Raw genomic sequence first — 23,798 nt, 5'->3', positions numbered from 1 at the left:
CTGCTCATTTCCATTGATTACAACCACTGTAATCCAGCAGCAGTGGTCATGCTTTACACTAAATGAAAGTGCTAGCCTCTGGTGACTGGGATTGCAGGAGTGTGCAAAAGGCATGTGCAGCAGCTCCCATCTACCATATATCTGCACTGCAACAGTGGCCATAATCCCTGGAAACAAGCTGTGTATAAAGCCAGAGGCAATATGGACAATCAATACATTGTCTTATTAACTTGGTCTACATGATAAACACCATTTACTTAAGCGAGAAGATCCTTTAACTGTTTCAAGCAACTTTTCAGAATAAGGCTACATGTGAGTGTAGTTATCACGCGACATGTTGCTGTGTTAGCCCTAGCCTAATGTGCTATGGTTACAAGAGGAACACCATGTGGAAGTCATGCATCGGCCCTTCTCATACTATAGGCAGCTAGCACTGACTGAAGACCAATATGAGCAGTGAGAAGAGTTGTGAAAAGGAGGGGGAGCAGGAGAGGAGCTGAATACAAGAAAAACTGATCAGATAGTTTACATTTACCTGTAGTAATTTACTAAACTGAAATTACTGTTTCATTATTTTATAGCACATTTTTCTTGAACAGTAACTTAGTGAATCAGAATGTACAATTACCAAACCTCCAAGTCCTCTTACCTTCAGGAGGACAGAAGAAATTGAAGAATGAGTCATTTGGAACAGTTTTTGTGACAGTCCTTACTGTACCACGGCCCTTATGTTTTTGTTTCTTCTTAATTGTTTTTAAAGTAACATTTTTACCCTTTTTCCAGTCAATCTGGCACCTGTGTTAAAAAAAAAAGAAAAGTTTCAAAACACTTTTTAGGCTACTTTCATACTTGCGTTTGGAGCAGATCCGTCTGTTGTCTGCACAGACAGATCCGCTCCTATGATGCAAACGATGGTATCCGTTCAGAAAGGATCCGTCTGCATAATTTTAAGATCTGAGTTTTCACGAACTGAAAAATCAGATCCAACAGTATATTCTAACAGAGGCATTCCCATGGTGATGGGGACGCTTCAAGTTAGAATACACTAAAAGAACTGTGTACATGACTGCCCCCTTCTGCCTGGCAGCACCCGATCTCTTATAGCAGGCATCCTCAAACTGCGGCCCTCCAGCTGTTGCAAAACTTCAACTCCCAGCATTCCCGAACAGCCTACAGAAGGGCAATGTGGGAGTTGTAGTTTTACAACAGCTGGAGGGCCACAGTTTGAGGATGCCCGTCTTATAGGGGGCTGTGATCCACACAATTAACCCCTCCCTCCCCAGTTTTAAATTAAATTCATTGGTGGCCAGTGCACCCCCCGAATATTAATAGGGACTCCTGACTTTACATTGAAAGTCAATGGGGGACGGATCAGTTTGCAATTGAACCATGTTGTGTCAACGTCAATCGGATCCGTCCCCATTGACTTGCATTGTAAGTCAGGACGGATCCGTTTGGCTCCGCACAGCCAGGCGGACACCCGAACGCTGCAAGCTGCGTTCGGGTCTCCGCCTGCTGAACGGAAGCCAAACGGTGCCAAACTGAGCTGATCCGCATCCACTCAGAATGCATAGGGGCTGTATGGATCCGTTCGGTGCTGCTTGTGAGAGCCTTCAAACGGAACCCCGAATGCAAGTGTGAAAGAAGCCTTACTTAGAGTTTATGCTACATATTGGCGATAAATGTCCTACGATCAGGTGTGAGTGACATAACATTCTCTGTTACATTTTAAGCTCACCAGGATGTTTAAGACTCACAACTAGAGTGTGCAGGGTTCACTCTACAATCCATCTACATCTAGTTGATCACTGCATCCTGAAAATTTCTGTTAGCAACAAAAACCAAAATCTGAGATTTACAGAATTGAGAGATCTGTAGAAATTCTGCATACACTGCAGAGGGTCAGTGAGCCTTCCCATAGTCATTCATGTTAACATTACACATAGCATTTAGTCAAGCTACCGTCAAAAAAGGTGGCAGACTCAGAATCCAGTCTCCATTTTGGAACAAATATAAACATGTAGCATTCCCATCCTCCGACAGCAGACATGCTCCAGCCACTAACCTTTTCCTAACTTTTTGCAGAATGATTAGTGATTATTGACGTGTGCATGAATTTAATCACTATTCAGTCTTTGGGTGTAGGTGAAGTGACTAAAAAAAGTCAGATGAAAGCGAGTCAGCCATTTTCCCATTACAGCGTTCACTGCATGGGATAAAGGCGTTTAGATTTTAATAGTACAGGCATGTTGGGATGTGACTGCCTAAATATTTTTATTGCTCATCCTAAATATGGGAGCGATTTAAACTTATATTTTTATATTTCAAAAACTTCACTCAAGTGCCTTTAGATTTGTCCCATAGACCAATAAATGTGTACTATTGCAGCCTATGGGACAGTCCATATGTTCCTATTGAGAACTGCTACAGGCAATGGAACCATCTCTGTGGTAGACTCAGACCCAAAAGAGGGACCAGGACCACCACAGATAAACTGCTCCCTTGACTGCCATGGAGTTGTTCAGACCCGTTACAGTCTCTGATGCAGTGGACAAAAGTTACAACCTGTCATCACTGGGGAGGATACCACTATCATTCTAGCACTGAGATTCAATAGTGAAACCTTCTGGTCATGAGTCAAACACTACAGTAGAAAACAAACCAAAAATCACTTACCCTGTACAGCCCATTATTTCTGGTCCATCAAAGGAAAATGGATCAGCCTCATCAGGCTCTGATCTCATTTTGTACGATTTTGTCAAAACTTCATTTGTGAAGAACTCATTTGGCTCAAAGTGGAATTCTAAAGTGAAACTCTGGGGGACAGGTGAGAGAAAAAAAAAAAAAAAAAAAAAAAAAAGAGGTCAGACCAACAATTAAAATGGCATATCCTAGTGAAATGCTAAGTTATCTATGAAATGCCCCCTTTGAATCTGCTTACAGAATCTCCTAATAGGGCAGGGGTCAGCAACCTTCACCACTCCAGCGAAGAGCAGAGGAAGTGCGCATGGTGGGAGTTTCACAACAGCTGGAGATTGCACACCTCTGTGTTAGGTATACCAATACGGTACCACAATTTCAGGATCAAATATGCTTTAACAAACTACATGGTTAGAAAAAGTTCCGTCCATTTTCAGTACCTGATCTTTCAAACACTCCAGTTTCCCCTATCCTCATCCTTCACATTGTAAAGAGTAAAATTACAGAAAAATCCCATAAACTAAGCATGTTACAGATTTTAAGCCTGCAGCATACCCATGAACTGTTCATTCGAGCTGAGTGTAGATAGAGTAAAAACCCCATTTGGGGACCCCCCCCTTTCCTTTATGCAATAAGAGGCTGGGATAACTGACCCTACTTCTAGGCAAGAACATTCTTAAAGGGGTTCTTTACATTGTCCTTACAGATTATCCTTTGGGTAGGTCAACAACATCTGATTGGCAAGAGTACAAGGTGTTTTAGAAGTAGTGTTACAGCCTTGTCACATGGCCTGGGTGCCGCTGCTTTCTCAAACAGCTGATCTGCGGGGGTTCCACATGTCAGACCCCTGGCAATCAGATGCTGATCACCTATCCAGGGGGGGAGGGGGGAGAAGGAAAAGGAAGAAAGGGTACATATGATTTTTGGTTGCTCTATATTACACTTTGTGAGGCAAGGCACCGCTTTTATTTTTGTTATTTACAACATTCATCTGACAGGTTAGATCAGGTGGTATTTTTATAGACCAGGTTGTCACAGATTCAGCGATACCCAATATATTTTTTTATTTATGCAAGTTTTACACAATTTCATTTTTGAAACAAAAGATAAAATAGAAGTTGGTGTCTCCATAGTCCGAGAGCCATCGTTTTTCCAGGTTTTGGGCGATCTTCAGTAGGGTCTCATTTTTTGCGGGATGAGATGACGGTTTGATTGGCACTATTTTGGGGTGCATATGACTTTCATCACCTGGTGTTGCACTTTGTGATGTATGGTGACAAAAATGGTTTGAGTTTTTTTATTGGACTGGGTGGATAATGTGATATATTTATATAGAGATGACGTCAGACGCTGCATTACCAAATAGGTCTTATTTTTTTTTATTCCTTACCTTGGGATTTTTTTTATTTTATTGTTGTTTTACATGTGAAACCTTAACTTTTTTTATTTTACACTCTTCGGGCCCCCATAAGGTCATACAAGACTTCTGGGGGACATTTAACTTTTTTTCCCACCACTATTGATTCTCCAGTAACTGGGGCTGACATAATAGCCAGTAGTATACAGCGATCTAGAAGGCAGGGACACCTGCCTTCTCTAAGGGTTGCCCCACTGTCACTGACAGCTGGCAACCCGATCTGCAACTGCACAATTAGTGTACAGCTGTGATCTCTGAATGGACGCTCAGAAATGTCCAGAGATGGAGAACCACCACAAGGACGTTTATATTCAACATGCGGACGGGAGGTGGTTAAGTAAGACTTCCTATAAAAAAAAAATTAAAATTTACCATTGGTTGACCAACATCTGAAAATTTTACTTTAATATCTTTTAAGTGCTTCAGGATTGGTTCATCATGCTCCTGCAGTGGGAAAAGATCAGAAAAATTAAAACCATAAACTAAATGTGGAGCCTTTACAGTAAGTTACATTTGACAAGCATACCTGAACCAGGTCACTAAGGAGATCGACGTTTTTAAATACGGTTAACCAAAATTCTGGAATTCCTTTAGGGTCCTCCTTCTCTTCATCTTTTTTTTCATCTTCTACCTTCGCCTTCTCTTTCAGATCCTCCTAGGGCAAACATATCATAAAGCAACCAAACAGCTAGACAGTGACTAGACTACACTTCTAAGGCTACTTTCACACTAGCGTTTTTTTGCGGATCCGTCATGGATCTGCAAAAAATGCTTCCGTTACTATAATACAACCACATGCATCCGTCATGAACAGATCCGGTTGTATTAGGTCTTCTATAGCCATGACGGATCTATCTTGAATACCACTGAAAGTCACCCGTTTTCTATTGTGTCAGAAAACGGATCCATCCCCATTGACGTCTTGCTCCACACTACATTGCGGACAGAAAACCGCTGGTTGCAGAGTTTGTCCGCGATGGTGACGGAACCAAAAGGAACACATTTAGGTGCGTTCCGTTTTGTCCCCATTGACAATGAATGGGGACAAAACAAGCATGTGAAAGTAGCCCCAGCATTATGATCTTAATATGAATTTGCTGTCCTGTTGAGTATTTTGTATTAACTTCCTTTACACACCCAGACAACAGTGTCCAAGTTATGGGAGGAGTTTATGAAGTTGGGCCTGCTGTGTGATACAGCCTATGCCTGCTCAGTAATCATTTTACTCAGATGCTGTGGTCAATAGCAATTGCAGCACCCAGGTTTAATCACAGGCACAGGGCACCTTGTGACAACACATGCTTTTGTTTTAAAGGTCATCTATATATTCTGGAGGCAACAAGTTACACAAGAGGGATCTGGGCACAACAAAGGGAATGTTGTAATAAGGGCTCATGCACACGATCTTATGTATTTTGTGGTGCACAAAAAAATACGGATGGCGTCTGTGCATTCTGTATTTTGGGGAACAGAACAGCTGGCCCCTAATAGAACAGTCCTATCCTTGTCCGTAATGTAGACAATAGGACATGTTCTATTCTTCTGTGGAACAGATATATGGAAACGGAATGCACACGGAGTAACTTCCATTTTTTGCGGACCCATTGAAATGAATGGTTCCACATACAGTCGTTTGTGTGCATGAGCCCTTAGGAGCACAACCTTAACACACAATCTTAGTAATTTTTCAAAGCGTTTTAGCCATGACAGGGCATTTCAGGGAACTTCTTGCTTTTTGCTTTCTAATTGGCATAAGTGGCCTAGTATGCCCCAATTGGTCTTTATTTTATATTTTTATTCGTGCAAGCGGATTATGTAACAATGTTAGAGACACCGCAAAAAAAAAAAAAAAAAAAAAAAACAACAACAACGCATCAGTGGGGGCCGCCCTACAAAGTAATACCATAACTAGCCTTTGTCAAAACTGATGAAAGGTCCTCCAAGCAATTGAGAGGTTGCAGAATTTAAAGGGGTTCCCAAGATTTTTTATACGGATTACCTATCAGTATCTAAACGGTCAGGGCCTGTCAGCTGTTTGAAAAAGCAGCAGCGCTCCTGTGAGCGCTATGGCCTCAGCTTGCCAAGCACAGTGCCATACATTGTATAGCGAGTGTGTTTGGTACTGCAGCTCAGCCTCATTCACCTCTATACTGAGCTGCTCATAAGCCACGTGACATATGAACTTATCATGAGCCTCAGTAGCACCACTGCTTTCTCAAAGAGCTGATCAGCAGGGATCCCTTGCGTCAGACCCTCACCAGATACTGATGACCTAACCAGGATAGGTCATCAGTATAAAAAAAAAAGTAAACACAAAAACCTTTTAACATCAATTGACCTTTATTTTCCCCCACACATTTTATACAATAAACTGACTGCAAATGTCTTCAGTGCCAATTGGTAGAGCTTGTATACAAGCACGTTCTACCACTAGGGGGACTCTTGTATAGTAAAAACTCATGACTGGCATTTTATTTTTTATTTAGGCCCTTTGATGCCAGCACTATTAGAAAGAGCAACTAAACCTTTACATAAAGGTAAATGTTATCCCTAATAAAACTATTACTTACTTTCTATTTACTACACTTTTCTCTGCCTAAAGCTCCCCATACCCTGCTGTGCTTAAACCGTTCTCTGTACACCACTGACTGCTCAGCCATGTACAGAGTACATTTTACCAATGGGGCTGACATGCAGCTCTTAGCTTTGCACAGCAAAGAGAAGCAGGAACCCACTGAGCTAATCCTGGCATAGTACATTAGAACAGGGTACCCATGTGCAATGCCAAGAGTTAGTAAGCATTCAGGGAGCACTGGCAGGAGCAGCAATATGCGCTCCTGCGGCCACACTGGTAAAATGTACTCTGTACACAGCTGAGCTGTCAGTGGTGTACAGAGAACCGTTTTAAGCACAGCAGGGAATGGTGAGCTTTAGGCAGAGAAAGTGTAGTAAAAAATAGAAAAAAATAAAGTATATTTGAGAGTTTTATTAGGGCATTAGGACATTAAGAGTTTATGTAAAGGTTTAGTTACTCAGCTTTTGGCCAAGAGTTAAAAACATACAAATCATGTTACTCACTGAAATTTCTTCCTCTTCATCTACTTTCCATTCACACTCCTCTTCTGTAGGCTCATATATGGCATTTATGATTTCACTTCTCTATTGTTGGAGGGGAAAAAAATAAAAATAAAAATCATGATTAGAAAGTGTTATTCCAGCTTTTTGATACTGATCAAGTGGGAGCGGAGCTGCAGTCCAGTCCACCATCTTGTCTCCAGCACCAACACTAAAAGGCCAATCAGCTGGGGGTGCAGGACCCCCAACTGATCTGATACTGATGACCAATCTGAACAGGTCAATATCAAAAAGCTGGAAATATCTTAACACACATTACATACAACAAACCCACAAGTTACCTTGTCAAAGAGTGGTTGATATAAATCTGCGTATTTCCTTTCCAGCGCATGGACCTCTTCATAGAATTTAGCTTCAATTTGAGCACATTTAACTTGAAGGTTTTTAAGCGCATTCACTCTTCTTTTAACTATTTTAGGCAAACTGAAAAAGAATTCCATAAATAACCTGCATAAACTATGGTGGTGGGGTTTGAACAATTTGGGGAATGACTGGATGCCAATATCTATACTGGACCACAAGTCGGGGGCCATTATAACTACAGGGAGGTTGTAAGAGGGCCATGCTATACTGAGGAAACGGCAGGAGTTGGGGTTTTAACTTAAAACCCCAAATGAATTATAATGCCATGAAATTGGATACTAAACAGCCATTAAAGACAGGCAGAAAATGGATGCACAAATTGTTGAAAAATGGCCATGAAAACCGACGGTGCCTGTTAGCCATTTTTCTCACCAACATATGAATGTAGCCTTACTTTGACAGACTTCACAAGTTACAATACAATCACTGAAAAAGGTCACTCCCTGATTAAGGTTAGAACACGAGTTCACTGAAAGGCCCAATAGTAGAGGGAGGGAGCCCTTGTGCAAAATAATAATGACAGCCTACTGTAATCCAAGAGGTGGTTGCCATTCTGAAGGCATAGAAGAATTCTACCAGTTACATGTAGAGACAACGCTGTCTGACCAACACCTACTTGTAGCATTATAGGTGTGCATTTAAAATACCATCAGTATTTCTCACCTATGCAGATGCATCGTATACCATAGGGGCCTGGCGGCATTCTGCACCATACTAGCATTTTACCCTTCTATCATGGAGTACGGCATTTTTCAGTGAAGTTATTTCAGCAAGTTAGTGAAGACTTTATGTCTGTAAAGTCTGTATCTGTATAGAGTTGAGGGCTTAACATTAAATCGGTAACAATGAAGCATGCCACCATAGTAACTGCAAACAAAGCACACTGAAGGAATGGTTTGTGGAGGGTTGCCTCAGTCATTGCTAAATGTTCAATTTAAGCCCTGAACAGCATACAGGCTTGATGGCATAATGACCAACAAGGCAGGCCAGCTTCTCATGTAGGTTTAAAGGGCTTATTCCAACTTTCTCCAGACCTCAGATAGGAGTCAGCACCCAGCAGCAGGGACCAGGTATGATCACCACAGAGTTGGATGACTTCTTTCAATGTAGCTGGAAGATTAACTGTGCTGGTGGTAGGCTTTAAGGAGACCACTTACCTTTCAATATATCCTGTAGGGGTACCTACAAGGTCATCTAACCTTTCTTGAAGAGCAGCTAGAATCTGAGGATTCTGCATCATTTGCGCGGTCAATTGCCTGGCTGAAATAAAGTTTTTATTACAACCTGAACAGAAGTCTTCAAGTAACAATGCAAAATCTCGAAAACACACTTATAATACTTCAGACAAAAGGAAGTCAGTTTGCAAAAACCCCCTTTGATCCTAATGCCTCATCTGCAGCACATTTCCAGAACAGTAACAAAGCTACTGGGACTATCTGACTGATCACTTATTGCTTTGCGCAGGGAATGCAGACATCAAGAACATTTGATTCAAAAGTCATAGGCAGTTTTACCCAATAAAATCCTTAAAAGGCTTTTCTATGTATGAGGTTATTCCCCCTATACACAAAATAGAGGGGTCCTACCTGTCAATGGGTCCCCCTTGAAATGAACAATGTCAGGTATGTAGGCTGCTGCTCCTTTATTTCTAGGAATTTCTGGAGACCATGCTCTGCTATATCCAGAACTGACAAATGAATGGAGCAGCATCACACAAGCCTGACTGGCCTCTCCATGATCAGTTGGTAGGACTTCCACTGGTAGTTACTCCCATCCTGTGGATAGGGGATAACTTCACTGCAGGAACACCCCTTTAAAATGTTTTTTCCCCCCCGTTTCTAGATATTGAGCAGATCAGTTGAAGTTCAAGAAATAACACCCCCAGAGATCAGCCAACAGGAATACAGGGGACAGAGCTGGAAGCAGAAAGCTCCACCTACCCACTAAAGAGGCCTGTGCTGGGATCAGCTCCCATTCATAGAGGTGTTATGCAACTGATGGCTAGGCTTCAGATCATAGATCCTCAGTATTGAAGCCCACTTTGGATTCCCATTTTAAAATGTTTAAATAAGCAGATAAGAATACCGTAGTAATTCACTGAAGTTTCACGACTTCGGGCAGGATGAAGTTTGGCAACACTGAGCCAGCACATTTTAATGTTGTACGGAAACAGCATTAAAATGGATATGTTTAGTTATTTTATTTGGTCCCCAAGTCAATTTTTCATTAGTGTACCAGTTTTTAACCGTAAAAGGGCTCCCATTTGATTTCAATGGGGTCCACCTAGCTGTGAAAACAGCCAAAAATAGGGCATCCTATTTAATGGCTCCATTTAAAAAATAAGATATATATTTGTTTTTAATGCCCCACTGACTTCAATCTGTTCTGTAAACTTGAATACCTTTACTATTCGCATCCTCTCCAGTTTCTTCGTCTTCAACTTCTTCCACATCTTCCATCTCTTGCTGATCAAATTCTGTCTGGTCTTTGCTAAAAATATAAAGCAACAAAATCAATGGAAAAAAAGTGTTGCAAACAGGAAGACCATTATAGAATAGAGCCACCAGAGGTAGTTCACGGGTGTACAGCCTCACTGCATAGCTTATCTGGGTCTGATAAGAGCCAGCAGCTTGCAGTCATTCGGCCCCCAGAAGCCACTGACCAATGGGTCCGAATTAGGAAACAGCATTGTTGCATCCTGGTCTGTATAGACAGCACTCAAAAAAATCCTTGCCTCCCAAGGTGAGCCCTGCTGTTGCTGACAAACATATGTGCCTGTATACAGCACATCTGCTGCAGTCAACCATGGTCCTCATGCAACACATACAAAATATAACTGCTGGCACTCACTAGTCAGCATTAGTTCACCAAGGACCATGAATGACTGCAGCAGCGGCACAATGAACAGCACTGGAGAAATAGAAGGCATAAAATGTTTTTATTTTTAAGCTCCTACAGCAGCTTAAAGGGAGCCTGTCATCAACATTTCACCTTTGTAACCCTTTCCCATAGCTTTCTAGCAGCCTTAGGCTTCCTTCACACTTGCGTTGTCCGGATCCGGCGTGTACTCCACTTGCCGGAATTACACGCCGGATCCGGAAAAACGCAAGTGAACAGAAAGCATTTGAAGACGGATCAGTCTTCAAAATGCTTTCAGTGTTACTATGGCACCCAGGACGCTATTAAAGGTGCCATAGTAGGAGCGGGGAGCAGCATACTTAGTCCGTGCGGCTTCCGGGGCGCTCCAGAATGACAGTCAGAGCGCCCCATGCGCATGGATGACGTGCCATGCGATCACGTGATCCATGCGCATGGGGCGCCCTGACGGCACTCTGGTAACGCACGGATGGTAAGTATGCTGCTCCCCCGCTCCTCACTACACTTTACCATGGCTGCCAGGACTTTAGCGTCCCGGCAGCCATGGTAACCATTGAGAAAAAGCTAAACGTCGGATCCGGCAATGCGCCGAAACGAGGTTTAGCTTAAGGCCGGATCAATGCCTTTCAATGGGCATTCATTCAGGATCCGGCCTTGCGGCAAGTCTTCAGGATTTTTGGCCGCAGCAAAAAGCGCAGCAAAAAGCGCAGCATGCTGCGGTATTTTCTCCAGCCAAAAAACGTTCCGTAACTAAAGACATCCTGAACGGATTTCACTGCATTCAGAATGCATTAGGATAAAACTGATCAGGATTCTTCCGGCATAGAGCCTCGACGACGGAACTCTATGCCGGAAGAAAAGAACGCAAGTGTGAAAGAGCCCTTACAGTTTATAAAAACGTTACCTTTATGAGCAATCCTGGACTTCTAAAACTGGCAAAAAACATCTTTGTAGCATATGCAAATGAGGGCTTGCAAGTGCCCAGGGGTGGCGTTACCCTCATAGGTGCCCAGCCTCATCGTCGCGCTCTCCCTCCCCCCCCCCCCATCCCGCCCATCTACTAACTTTTTGTTTTGCCGGTTTTATAATTCCAGGATTGCTCATAAAGGTAACGTTTTTACTAACTGTAAGGCTGCTAGAAAGCTATGGGAAGAGTTACAAAGGTGAAATGTTGATGACAGGCTCCCTTTAAGCTGCTGTAGAGGAGCTTGTCTTGGACAAACCCTTTAATATTTATGGCCTATGCCAAGCTTAGGTCAGTTTTAAGAGGCTGGATAACCCTTTTCTAAAATGATATTCCCAATTAAAGGTAACATCTCCTGACATGACTGGTTAGCAGTTAGCAATACAGCAGATGCAGTTGAACTAAAGGCTGTAGAAGACACTGTTGAAAATATTTAAGAGTGTTTCCTGAGATGTTAACGATAACCTACCCTCAAGGTCATCAGTATCTGACCGGTGGGAGGGGTCAGACACACGGAACAGAGCAATGAACAGCTGTTTGAGAAGGCAACGATGCTCCTGTGAGTGCTGTGGCTTTCTCAGACAGCCAATCTGCAGTGGTGGTCCCGGATGTCAGACTCCCACAGATCAAGTAAAGATTACTTGTCCAGAATGTAGGCCATCAGTATAAAATTTTTAGAAAACCCCTTTTAATAAAGACCAATTGAGAAATGATTTTTCATCTAAAAAGGTAAGTAGAATTAAATAACTGCCCCAAAGGTACCCCACAGCCATCAACACATATCCATGTAATCTGTGCTCTGTATCCCCATGACTATACCCGATTGCCAACATTTCATATACTTTTCTTTAAAAGGGATTGACCACCTTGATAACCCTCCTAAGGCAGGTCCGCAGAATGGTAACCAAAGTGTAGGGATATAGGCTGCTGAAGCCTAATTAACTGGTAGAACCATCAGTACCCTAGATCCTTACGGATCAATAGCAGACAGCCACCATCTCTGAGTAGACGGCCTCGTTATGTGCCTTTAGGTCATATCTGTCAGAGAACCACTTACTGCAGTCAGAACAAGCCTTTAATAACAATGTGTGGATCCAAACCAACATCACAAGTGAAGACCTACTTAAAGTAGCCACAATATGGCATATACTCACTTGTCTATGTTGGCCATTCTTCCAAGAGTTTAACACCTAAAAAACAAATTGGAAGGATTTAATCTTGGGATAAAGCAGCATATAAAACAAAATACAGCCTTCTACACAAGTGCAACCTGCGCAGCTTAGAAGAGTGACACATAGGGCCCAATGCATCAGCCATGTGATCAGGGTTATGATGAGGCATATGACAGACTCGTCCTGGCAGAGTTCAGTCTCCCACGCCAGAAAACATGGCTGGGCTGCACGCCAGAAGTGATAATCGGGCCCATAGTTTCATGTGACATTTTTCAGGGGTTGTCCAACCAAGCAGTGGCGTGGAATTTACACATGTAAGCACTGAGGCCAGTGAATGGCTGCAGCGATCAGAGCACAGAGCCACTCATGGTAGGGAACAAGGCAGCTGCACTGGAGCAGTGAGACTGGACAGTTTAGAAGGGTTTTTATTGGGCACACCTTCTGATCACTGGGGTTGTGTGCTCTTAGGTCAGGACTTTCAATACTTGGGAGTCATGTGGACGGTTCTACCTCCTGACACTTATCTGCATGACTAAACAGAGCCATCAATCAGCAAGCAGGACCACCCACAGGACTCCTAAGCAGGTTTAACTAAATCTTCTCCCATAAGCTATACATCTGCTCAGCTGCATTTTCAGGACAAGTTCCCTTTAGATCTCACACTCACTAAATAAGTGAAGTCTGGCAATGTACAGCCTAGACCCTACATCCCACAGACAATTCTGTCATCGGTGCAGAAGTCGAGAAATCCATGGGCGACATGCTCCCCAAAGTGAAATACAAGAGGTACAGGAAAATATTTCATTTCTCCCTATTCCATGAGTTCTGCCATCGCCCTTTGCAGTCCTCAGCTCTGTGTGTAGCACTGGACGCGACAGCCTCCACTTCTACGGGCGGGGCAGCCAGTAGCAGGCTGCGACAGGGACGAGCCCAACGGGTGACTTTAGGGAGGCCCATCCCCTTCACAGCCTGCTATTAGCCACCTATAGGCAACCCCCTTCCCCCAGATGCTTTGATCCATATGACTGGAAGATGCAGCTGCGACCATGAAGGGATCAGGAGTGATGTGGGTGCCGGTATAACCTATGAGGAACCTGGGTGTCATTAAAAGGGTTGGATAACCCCTTTAACTGTGATGTACTCAACTTGCCTGCCTTCAGCCTACCAGATGGACATTCCATGCTGCAGACGCTGAATGGCCTGTGACATGTCCCCAACCAGTATGTCACATGCCACTGCTGAAGCCATCAATACTAAAGTTTACAGGATGGGAACCAGAAGACCAGTGAAGGGATCCAGGGTGGCAGTATCTTTCTATAAACAGGCAGAACAACCCCTTTAATGGATTGCCTAAACTGTAGCCAATGTCATCCATGGGATTGTCTGAGCAAACCCAACAGCAACACAAGGTACTAAAGTGGCCCCTGCAACTGGCACAAAATGGCAAGTCATGCAGTTCCAGTCAACCACAACCAAAGTGTTACACCCTGGCCAATTATATTTGCATAAAAGGGGTTTGAGGGATTTTGATAGCCAGATGTTCAAAGATGCCACTGTCTCATCCATGTTAGGCTACTTTCACACTAGCGTTAGAAGAATGATAGGCAGTTCCCCCAATGGAACTGCCAGATCCAGAAATCCATATGCAAACGGATATCATTTGTTTCCAGTTCAGTCTGACAAATGCATTGCAATATCGGATCCGTCTACAGTATTTCTCTTTTTCACAGATTTATGCCTGAATACAAATGCAGGCTGCGGGTGCTAGCCATATCCAGCCTTCTGATAGCTATCCGATACCCGGCCTCTATGACTGCACTCTTCGATATGCCGCAATTAACCCCTCTGGTGCAGCACATGAGGGGTTAATTGCAGCATACAGTCAGAGGCTAGGTATGGGATATGGCCGAAACCCACAGCCTGCATTTGTATTCAGGCATAAACTATATTTGTTGGAGGCAGTGGCCACAGGCACCCCCCCCTCCCATTGTTATATTCATTGGTGGCAGTGGCCACTGGGTCCCCTCCTTAAAGGTGGTGCAGTGGCAGCTTCCAAAGCCCCAGAAGTGAAATTGCAGGGCTCTGATCGGTTACCATGGCAGCAAGGATGCTACTGAAGCCCTGGCTGCCATGGTGAGCTCCCTGCTGCCATGTGTACTTTGCACAGGGAAGCAGGGAGTGTGAAGTCCTATTCACCCTGATAGAGCTCTATTAGGTGGAATAGGACAAGGGATGAAAAGATCCCTGGTTCTAGTCCCTAAGGGGGCTAATAGTAAGACCCCCCAAAAAAAAAAAAAAGTTTAAAGGGAACCTGTCACCAGTTTTATGGTGTCCTAACTAAGCGCAACATAAATAAGTAAAATACTGGGTCACTTTCTTTAATTGACCCAGTCAATCTGCCAACATCTTGTATTGAAAACCTCCAGCTGATAATGATGAGTCATGAATATTCATGAGCTCCTGACTCTCTCCGCCCACCTGCTGCTGATTGACAGTTATTTTCCATATGAATCAGCAGCAGGTGGGCAGGTAAGTGAATACATCTAAGGTACTTTTTAGTAGTTAATGATTATAATCAAACTAATGATATACAATCAAATATCCACATGACAGGTTCCCTTTAAATCACCTCCTTTCATAATCTTACATATAAAATATGTAAAAATATTGCCACACCCAAAAAAGTGTGAATTAAAATATAAAAAAAAAATCTCCTATGCAGTGAACGCTGTAACAGAAATTTGACATTTTTTAGTCACCCCTAAAAACAGGATAGGACTGTTCTATCCGGGCCGGACGTTCCATAAAATGCGGAATGCACGCAGCTTTTTGGGAGTTTTATTTTTTCCACATGGTATCGAAATCGAATCAAAATTTTGGTATCATGACAACCCTAGGTAAGACTTAATTATATGCATTTTAAAATTTGGCTCCTAAATTTTTCTAGTTAGGACCCAATGGCTCCTTGATATTTTTTAGTCTGGAGCACTGACACTGCAGCGATTGTCCAGTCGCTATCAGGGGCTAAACCATGAGCATGTTCACCACAACATCCAGCTAAGGCTACTTCAGTCCACACAATGGAAGTACATGCTACATTAAGGGTCCATTCACACATCCGCAAATGGGTCCGCATCCATTCTGCAATATCGGGAACGGGTGCGGACCCATTCATTTTCAATGCGGCAGAAGAGGATGCGGAGAGCACACTGTGCTCTCCGCATCCACCACCCTGGAGCATAGCACCGAACTTCCGGGCCACAGCTCCACACAAATATAGAACATGTCCTATTCTTACACGCAATTGCAGACAATAGGCAGTTCTATGGGGGGGAAGGGGGCGCCGGCTGGGTGAATTGCAGATCCGCGATACACCACGGACGTGTGAGTGAATGGACCCTAAAGGCAGGGCTCGACAAATCCCAGGCGCCAGGTCGCCATGGCGACCAGGAATTTAGTCCTGGCGCTTGGGTATGGGCGATGGGTGCAGAGCGCCGTTCTGTCCGGAGGCAGCACAGGAGTGGAGATGAGCGGAGAGCTGTGTGACGGTGCCTTAGGTTCCCTATACCCAGCTGCTCTTTGGACACGCTCCCCGCCCATGGCTGAGCGTACGCCGCGGAAGTCCACTGTGGCGGTGCTTGGTTCGCGCTGGTGGCGGCCCCGGGGTGTGATGAGGAGAAGCTCCGTCCTGCCCCCAGCGGGCTCGGGCCTCCCATCTGCTTTATAAGCGGAATGCAGAGTCCGGCCTGGCAGCACATTAAGCGGCTCCTGTGTCTGATGGGCCGGAGGCCTGGCCTGCTGTGCAGGGCCATAGCGCTGACCTGCGCCCCTCCTGGTGGCTCTCAGGTTCACCTGCAGGTAACTACCCCCCGTGCACATTACTACTACTCTCATCCAAGTGAGGCAGGAGCTTGAGGTGTCAGCACATGTACACTGTATGCCATAGTCCTATATACTGTACATCATGGTCATGTACACTGCATGTGTACCACGGTATACAGCACATGTACACTGCATGTGTACCACGGTATACAGCACATGTACACTGCATGTGTACCACGGTATACAGCATTATTGGGGGGGCGGGGAGCACTATGGGGACTTTATGACGCGGCTCCGCCTGGCTTCTAACTTTTTTAGCTGGCTCCTAGAGTCCAAGGAATTTTGTCAAGCCCTGCCTAAAGGGGTTGTCTGACACTTAGATATTGGTGTCCAATCCACAGACCAGCCAATATGTAGTCAATGGGGGCCTGTCAGCTGTTTGAGGTGGCCGCAGTGCTCCAGCCTTCTGATAGCTAACCAAGCACTATACCATACACTGTATATCAGCTTAGGCCGTCTGACCAGTGTACATGACATCACTGGTTTTCAATCAGGTGCCAGGAGTTGGAACTCCAGCAATCAAATATTGATGACCTATGCTGAGAATAAGCCAGCGATAACAAAGTCTCAGACAAACAAAGGATGTCTAAGGCTACTTTCACACTGGCGTTTGTTTGCCAGATCCATTCAGGGATCTCACAGGCTGCCCAAAAACGGATCAGTGTTGCCCTAATGCATTCCGAATGGAAAAAAAATCCGCTCCGAATGCATCAGTTTGTCTCCAATCAGTCTCTATTCCGCTCTGGAGGCGGACAGGTTTGGTGTCCATCTGATGAAACTGAGCCAAACGGATCAGTCCTGGAACATAATGCAAGTCAATGGAGACAGATTTGTTTTCTCTGCCACAATAGAAAACTGATCCATGATGGCATTAGGGTTGTTGCGGGTATCGAAAAATCGATACCCAATCGATACTTTTTTACAAGTATCGATTCGGTACTGTGATTTGCACTTTTTCGATACTGGGCTGCGCAGCCCATTATCTCCTATGACACAACATGGCGCTCCGCCAGAAAGACAGTGGAGAAGGCGGGAGAGGGAGAAGGAGGGAGGGATTCCCTCCCTCCTATGACGCTGCCGCCGCTGAGCCCAATGGAGTAAGCGGGCTCTGAAGATGCCTGCATCACTGCCACCAATGACTGTGCGTTTAATTAAAGGAGGAGGAGGGACGGGGGAGGTAATAAACTGCTGCGCCGTCTGACTCTGAGACGAGTGAGCGCTGAGCTCAGCGAACGGCACCAGCGGCAGCGGAGCAGCCTCCTCCTTCGTCCTGAGTCACTCACACTTGTCTTGTGTGCTGCGCCGTCTGACTGAGACGAGTGAGCGCTGAGCTCAGCGAACGGCACCAGCGGCAGCGGAGCAGCCTCCTCCTCCGTCCTGACTCCTAACTGAGTCACTCACGTTTGTCTTGTGTGCTGCGCCGTCTGACTGAGACGAGTGAGCGTCAGCCCGAGCCCCAGAGTCAGTGAGACTGAAAAGCAGCCAGCCCAGCATAGCAGGTACCTAGCCTAGCCCACAGCCAGACCCAGTGCAAGAGTGATGATTAGCCTGCCTCAAAATAAAGGCAGGCAAAAACCATATCTATAAGGAAGACAGCCAGCAAGATTTGGGGTTAATGTGACTCATTAACCCCAATCTTGCCACTACCCATGTTTTAAACATGATGGGGGTCACTTATTTTTAATGTCAGGCTGGGCGCATGCTTTTGGAGTCTTTGGCATGGACCCCATGTGCCTCACATTAATAGTAAGTGACCCCCAAAGTACCATCTAAGGCTACTTTCACACTTGCGTTTGAACGGATCCGATCATATTAATGCAGACGGAGGCTCCGTTCAGTACGGATCCGTCTGCATTAATAACTTAGAAAAATTTATAAGTGCGAAAGTAGCCTGAGCGGATCCGTTCAGACTTTCAATGTAAAGTCAATGGGGGACGGATCCGCTTGAAGATTGAGCCATATGGTGTCATCTTCAAGCGGATCCGTTCCCATTGACTTCCATTAAAAGTCTGGACGGATCCGCACGGCCAGGTGGACAGCTGAACGCTGCAAGCAGCGTTCAGCTGTCCGCCTGTCCGTGCGGAGGCGAGCGGAGCGGAGGCTGAACGCCGCCAGACTGATGCAGTCTGAGCGGATCCGCATCCATTCAGACTGCATCAGGGCTGGACGGAAGCGTTCTGCTCGGCTCGTTAGCTCCTTCAAACTAAGACTACTTTCACACTTGTGTCTGAGGCGGATCCGCTCATATAATGCAGACGGTGGCTCCGTTCAGAATGGATCCGTCTGCATTATATTGTTAACAAAAATTCTAAGTGTGAAAGTAGCTTCAGACGGATCCGTCCAGACTTTTACATTGAAAGTCAATGGGGGACGGATCCGTTTGAAGATTGAGCCATATTGTGTCATCTTCAAACGGATCCGTCCCCATTGACTTCCATTGTAAGTCTGGACGGATCCGCACGCCTCCACACGGCCAGGCGGACACCCGAACGCTGCAAGGAGCGTTCGGGTGTCCGCCTGCTGAGCGGAGCGGAGGCTGAACGCTGCCAGACTGATGCATTCTGAGCGGATCCGCATCCACTCAGAATGCATTGGGGCTGGACGGAAGCGTTCGGGGCCGCTTGTGAGCCCCGTTTGAACCACCCGAACGCTAGTGTGAAAGTAGCCTAAGGGGGGAAATAGTTATTAAATAAAAAGTGTAAAAAAAACCCCCACCAAAATATGAAGTATAAATGACCCCCTTTTCCCAATTTCACATATATAAAATATATAAATAATAAACATATTACATATCGCCACGTCAGAAAAGTCCAAACTATTAAAATATAAAAAAAAAATCTAGGTGGTGAACGCCGGAACAGAAAAAAATTAATAAAAACTGCGCGATTCGCCATTTTTAAACATGTGGAATGCACGTGGCTTTTTTGGTTTATTTTTTTCGCGTGGTATCGAATGGTATCGAGTATCGCAATACTTTTTCATGGTATCGAAACCGAATCAAAAATTTGGTATCGCAACAACTCTAGATGGCATTGGCTATAATACAACCAGATCCGTTCATTATGAATGCATGTGGTTTTATTATGGTAACGGAAGTGTTTTTTTTGCAGATCCATGACGGATCTGCCCAAATCACAAGTGTGAAAGTAGCCTAACCAAAAACTAAACCTCTTTAGAAAGCATCCGTTTTAGCTGTTCAGTGACCGTGAACATCTACAGCCGTCAGTGACCACAAATGGGACAGACACTCCTGGTCCTCTGGGGAGCCGAATTAGGGATGGGAGCCTTAGCGCTGGAACAGACATTCAAAAGTTTTTTTTTTACCCCCTTTGGGGGTGATGCCAGACAGATTAAAGGGGTACTCCCAAAAGCAGTGAGGTCACTTACCAGTGCTTTGATTTGAGTTTTCTGCCATGTTCGGGTCCCTTGCTGCACCATACGACTCACCTGACAACACCCCAAAAAAATGTCACGTGTCCATGTGGCAGTCAAGTAATGCAGCAAACCGGATCAGGCTGATAACTGAGGAGCACTTCACCAAGGGGCCAGATACATTTTTGTTGCCCTCCTTCAAACCCACGTGGTATTGTCACAGATGGTATAATTCAGACTTGGGAGACTTACATAGGGACAGAGATACTACTAGTGACAGGAATTTGGGTGGGGTACATCAGACTTCAGAGACTGACAGGCAAGATAGCATGTAGGAGCAATGGGCACAAGTACCACAGCTGCCATCTGTAATGCCACAGCCGTAATCAGGATTTAAAGGGGTTGTCCCATCTCGCCATTTAAACAGCAAAATAGTACTAAGCTCCGAGTGGGCCGACGCACCACTCTTCCTGCAATCCCCATCAGAGTGAATGGGAAGCAGAAGCTACTCCGGAGTTCTGGAAGCCGCATAGCTTCTGTGAGGCAAGCATAGCTCCCATTAACCGGCAAAGTGCTGGCCGACCACTTAGTCCCATCTCCCTGTGAAATCGGAGATAGGACAACCCCTTAAGTGCAGAATCTGCAGATAATGCAAGTAAACAGTCACATTGTGCTAAAGCAGAAAACCCAGTATTTGTTGTAGTTTCCCCTTTACAAAACCAGAGCAGGCCCTAAACGTGACCTCAAACCATGGTAGGGAATATCACTCGGGGTGGGTAGGTGCAATGCTCTACTCCTGCAATCCAGTCTGAAGCAGCTGCAATACCCTGCACTAGTGCCATTATAAGACTACAGCGCTCAGAAGGGCCCCCGGCCCAAACATATCTGATGGGCAAGAGTGCCAAGTGCCCAACCCCACTGATGAGATGGCTATGTCCTCTCCTATGGATGTGCCACCAATAGGCTCATCATAGCCAAGCCCTTAAAGCCAGCCGAGTGTTCTAGATAACTGGTCATGTGCTCAGAAAATCTTATACTCTGTGGCACCACTACAAGACCCTTAGGCCATCTACTCCCTCACAACAACTATGGTGGGCCATCCACATGGCTGCTTCCAGACAGATTGCAAAGCCACTTCTCTTGACAGTTTGCGTGGACACCATGGTATGACCCCAGTGAATGAGGCTCCAGAGTCAGCCTTGGATTTAAGCCCGTTTCCCCAGCAGTTTTTCCAGTGGAAAAATCTGACCATAACTTAAAGGGGTTGTCACTTCAGCAAGTGGCATTTATCATGTAGATCATACAAACCACTTACTAATGTATTGTGATTGGCCATATTGCTTCCTTGAATCATTTCTCCATCACATTATACACTGCTTGTTGCCATGGTTACGACCACCCTGTAATCCATCAGTGGTGGCTGTGCTTGCGCACTACAGGAAAAGGCACTTTTATACGTAGTGCAAGCACGACCACCAGTGATGGATTGCATGGTGGCCTTAACTAGGGATGAGCGAATCGACTTTGGATGAAACATCCGAAGTCAATTTGCATAAAACGTTGTTCTAATACTGTACGGAGCAGGACCTCCATACAGTTCTAGAATGTATTGGCTCCGATGAGCCGAAGTTATTACTTCGTGGACTGTCGCAACACTTTGGGTAATAACTTCATAAATTATTTTGTACTGTAAAAAAACATTTCCCGAACTTGGGTTCAGTTCCAAGTGGAGACGAGCGAATGTCTGCTTATGAAATTCGTTCACACTTTTGTTATTAAAAGGTAAATTGTGTTATGGATTCCGTTACCATGGACCATAACGCAATTCTATGACGGAATGCCATAATAGAAGTCTATGGGCTGCATAATGAATCCGTCCTGTTTCCGTTATGCAGGTGAGGACTCCATTACGCAATTAACCTCTTACCAAAAGTGCAAACGAATTTCATAAGCGGACATTCACTCATCTCCACTTAGAACCGAACTGGAGTTCAGGAAATGGCTTTTTACAGGACAAGTTCATTTATGAAATTATGCAGAGTCTCGAGACTTTGCGAAGCAATAACTTTAGCTCATCGGAGCCAATACATTCTAGTACTGTACGGAGCTCCTGCTCCATACAGTATTTGCACAAAGTTTTGTGCGAATCGACTTTGGATGATCCAAAGTCAATTCGCTCATCCCAAGCAGTGTATAATGTGATGGAAAAATGAATCCAGCAAAGGAGGCAATATGGACAATCACAGTACATCAGTAAGTGCCTTGTATTTCTCTACATAAATGCCATCTGCTGAAGTGACAACCCCTTTACGGAGTCAGCCTTCCTAGTCCCAAGTCAGTTATTTTTTCAGTTCCATGGTTTATTTAAAGGGGTTGTCCACATTTATGGTATGTCACTAGGGATAGGTGCAGGTCCAACCTCTGGGATAGAGACTGATGATTAATGACTTAGAGTGGTGCCACTATAAGAACGTGTCCATTACAAGGGTCCAGAAGTTTGGAGACCACAAGAATGAGGTGCTGGGACAAATGAAGTGGTGGTCACACATACGCCAGGCCAGAAGAGAAGCAGCACAGCGCCATCTCAGGAGTACCATGTGCCGTGACCACTGCTTGAGTCACTCCACCTCCTGAGGTCAGACCTCCACAGTCAATTATCCCCTAGTGGATAGAGTGCAAGCTCCTAGGGCGGGACAATTCTACATCACTGACACTTCAGTACTCTAGTGGAATAGGAAGCTTCACTTCTGTATTGTGTACTCCTTACTGGGAAATCTTTACCTTCACACAGGTGACCAGTCAGATGCCATCACTGGTTGGGCAGTGCCATGTCTGTCATACACCTTCACAACGCCATGGGCCTAACGCAGCGATTGGCAAGGGCACAAGTTTGAGTTAAAAGACCTAATCACTCAATACTACAGCATATGTTCAGCATTGCTAGTGCCAGGGGCTGTGCCAACATGGCCTACCAACCAGATAGATAAACTCCATGGGAAGCATGGGCTCCGGGACCACCCACATGCGGGCTGATGTGGGGGACAATGAAGCCAGCCGCACAAGTTCGGGCCCATAGAACAAGGCTGCCCCGACACCACGTGGTGGAGCGGCCACAGAAGAGCCGCACGCTGCAGCAAAGCCCCAGGGACAGCGCCGCATCCGCCACACTCGGCGCCGTGCACACAGCGACACGTGCAGCCCTCTGCGGCTTTCCCGACGTCCCCTCACAGGCCAGCGGCACCGGAGACGCCCTGCACCGGGCGCGCCCTCAGCCATGCGGCCTGTCTGCTCTCACCACGACCTCGCCCGCGTATCCGGGAGCTACGCAGCAGCAATAGGGGCTGACACCGGCCTGAACCCCACAGCCGCCGCTCCCAGGGCCAGCACACGCGGCAGCCGAGCCCCACAGAATGTGCCTGCCTCAGAGAACGCGCCACAAGCGCTCTTACCGGGGTGACAGAGCGAAAAGTCCGCTGCCGCCGCGCAGTGTCAGAGACAGGAGGAAGGAGCGCCCCTCTAGGATGGCGGCAAAATAATAAGAGGAGCAGAGATCCCGCCGCCTGCGCTCATATACAACGGGAGGCGTCAGCACGTACTCCCCCCTCCCTTGTCTCCATGGTAACGTGCGCCGGCCGCCTCGGTTCGCGCTCCTTTCTAGAGGGCGTGGCCAGGTGTGTGCTGCTGTCAGTGATGGCTGACGCGGTAACCCCTTGTGTGCCGGTCTTTACCGTGTCTCCACACAGACAGATGTGTAATAGTTCTGGACACTACATGGCCGTCCTTTATACAGCGCGCTTCTGTGTAAAGTATCCGCGCTCTGGCAATATGGCCGCTCCTAGCCGTCCCAGCCCTGTGGTGAGGGAGCTGCGTACTGAGCATTCTTCTGGGTCACCGCTAGTGTACGTGCAGGCCTGGC

The 23,798-nt window shown here is 45.6% G+C and overlaps 1 protein-coding gene across 3 annotated transcripts in view; it reads right to left on the bottom strand.

Annotated features, from left to right (window-relative positions):
• NAP1L1 (nucleosome assembly protein 1 like 1) overlaps nt 1-23,497 on the bottom strand; it is a 29,274-nt gene extending 5,777 nt beyond the window's left edge. The window contains exons 1-10 of one of the 3 annotated variants that reach the window (XM_044280426.1): nt 23,332-23,497; nt 12,611-12,646; nt 10,017-10,105; nt 8,773-8,875; nt 7,534-7,675; nt 7,196-7,276; nt 4,644-4,772; nt 4,490-4,561; nt 2,677-2,816; nt 650-795 (exon numbers count right to left, since the gene is read on the bottom strand). In XM_044280426.1, the coding sequence (XP_044136361.1) occupies nt 650-795; nt 2,677-2,816; nt 4,490-4,561; nt 4,644-4,772; nt 7,196-7,276; nt 7,534-7,675; nt 8,773-8,875; nt 10,017-10,105; nt 12,611-12,627 (919 nt within the window). In that variant the 5' untranslated portion in view covers nt 12,628-12,646; nt 23,332-23,497. The remainder of the gene's footprint in view (nt 1-649; nt 796-2,676; nt 2,817-4,489; nt 4,562-4,643; nt 4,773-7,195; nt 7,277-7,533; nt 7,676-8,772; nt 8,876-10,016; nt 10,106-12,610; nt 12,647-23,331) is intronic. The other 2 variants (XM_044280424.1, XM_044280425.1) reach the window with 2 other exon arrangements.
• Between the last annotated feature and the right edge of the window lie 301 nt (nt 23,498-23,798).

This window comes from Bufo gargarizans, chromosome 2 (genome assembly GCF_014858855.1).
Source record: "Bufo gargarizans isolate SCDJY-AF-19 chromosome 2, ASM1485885v1, whole genome shotgun sequence".
Taxonomy (NCBI): domain Eukaryota; kingdom Metazoa; phylum Chordata; class Amphibia; order Anura; family Bufonidae; genus Bufo; species Bufo gargarizans.
This window is presented reverse-complemented; position numbering and strand designations above follow the sequence as displayed.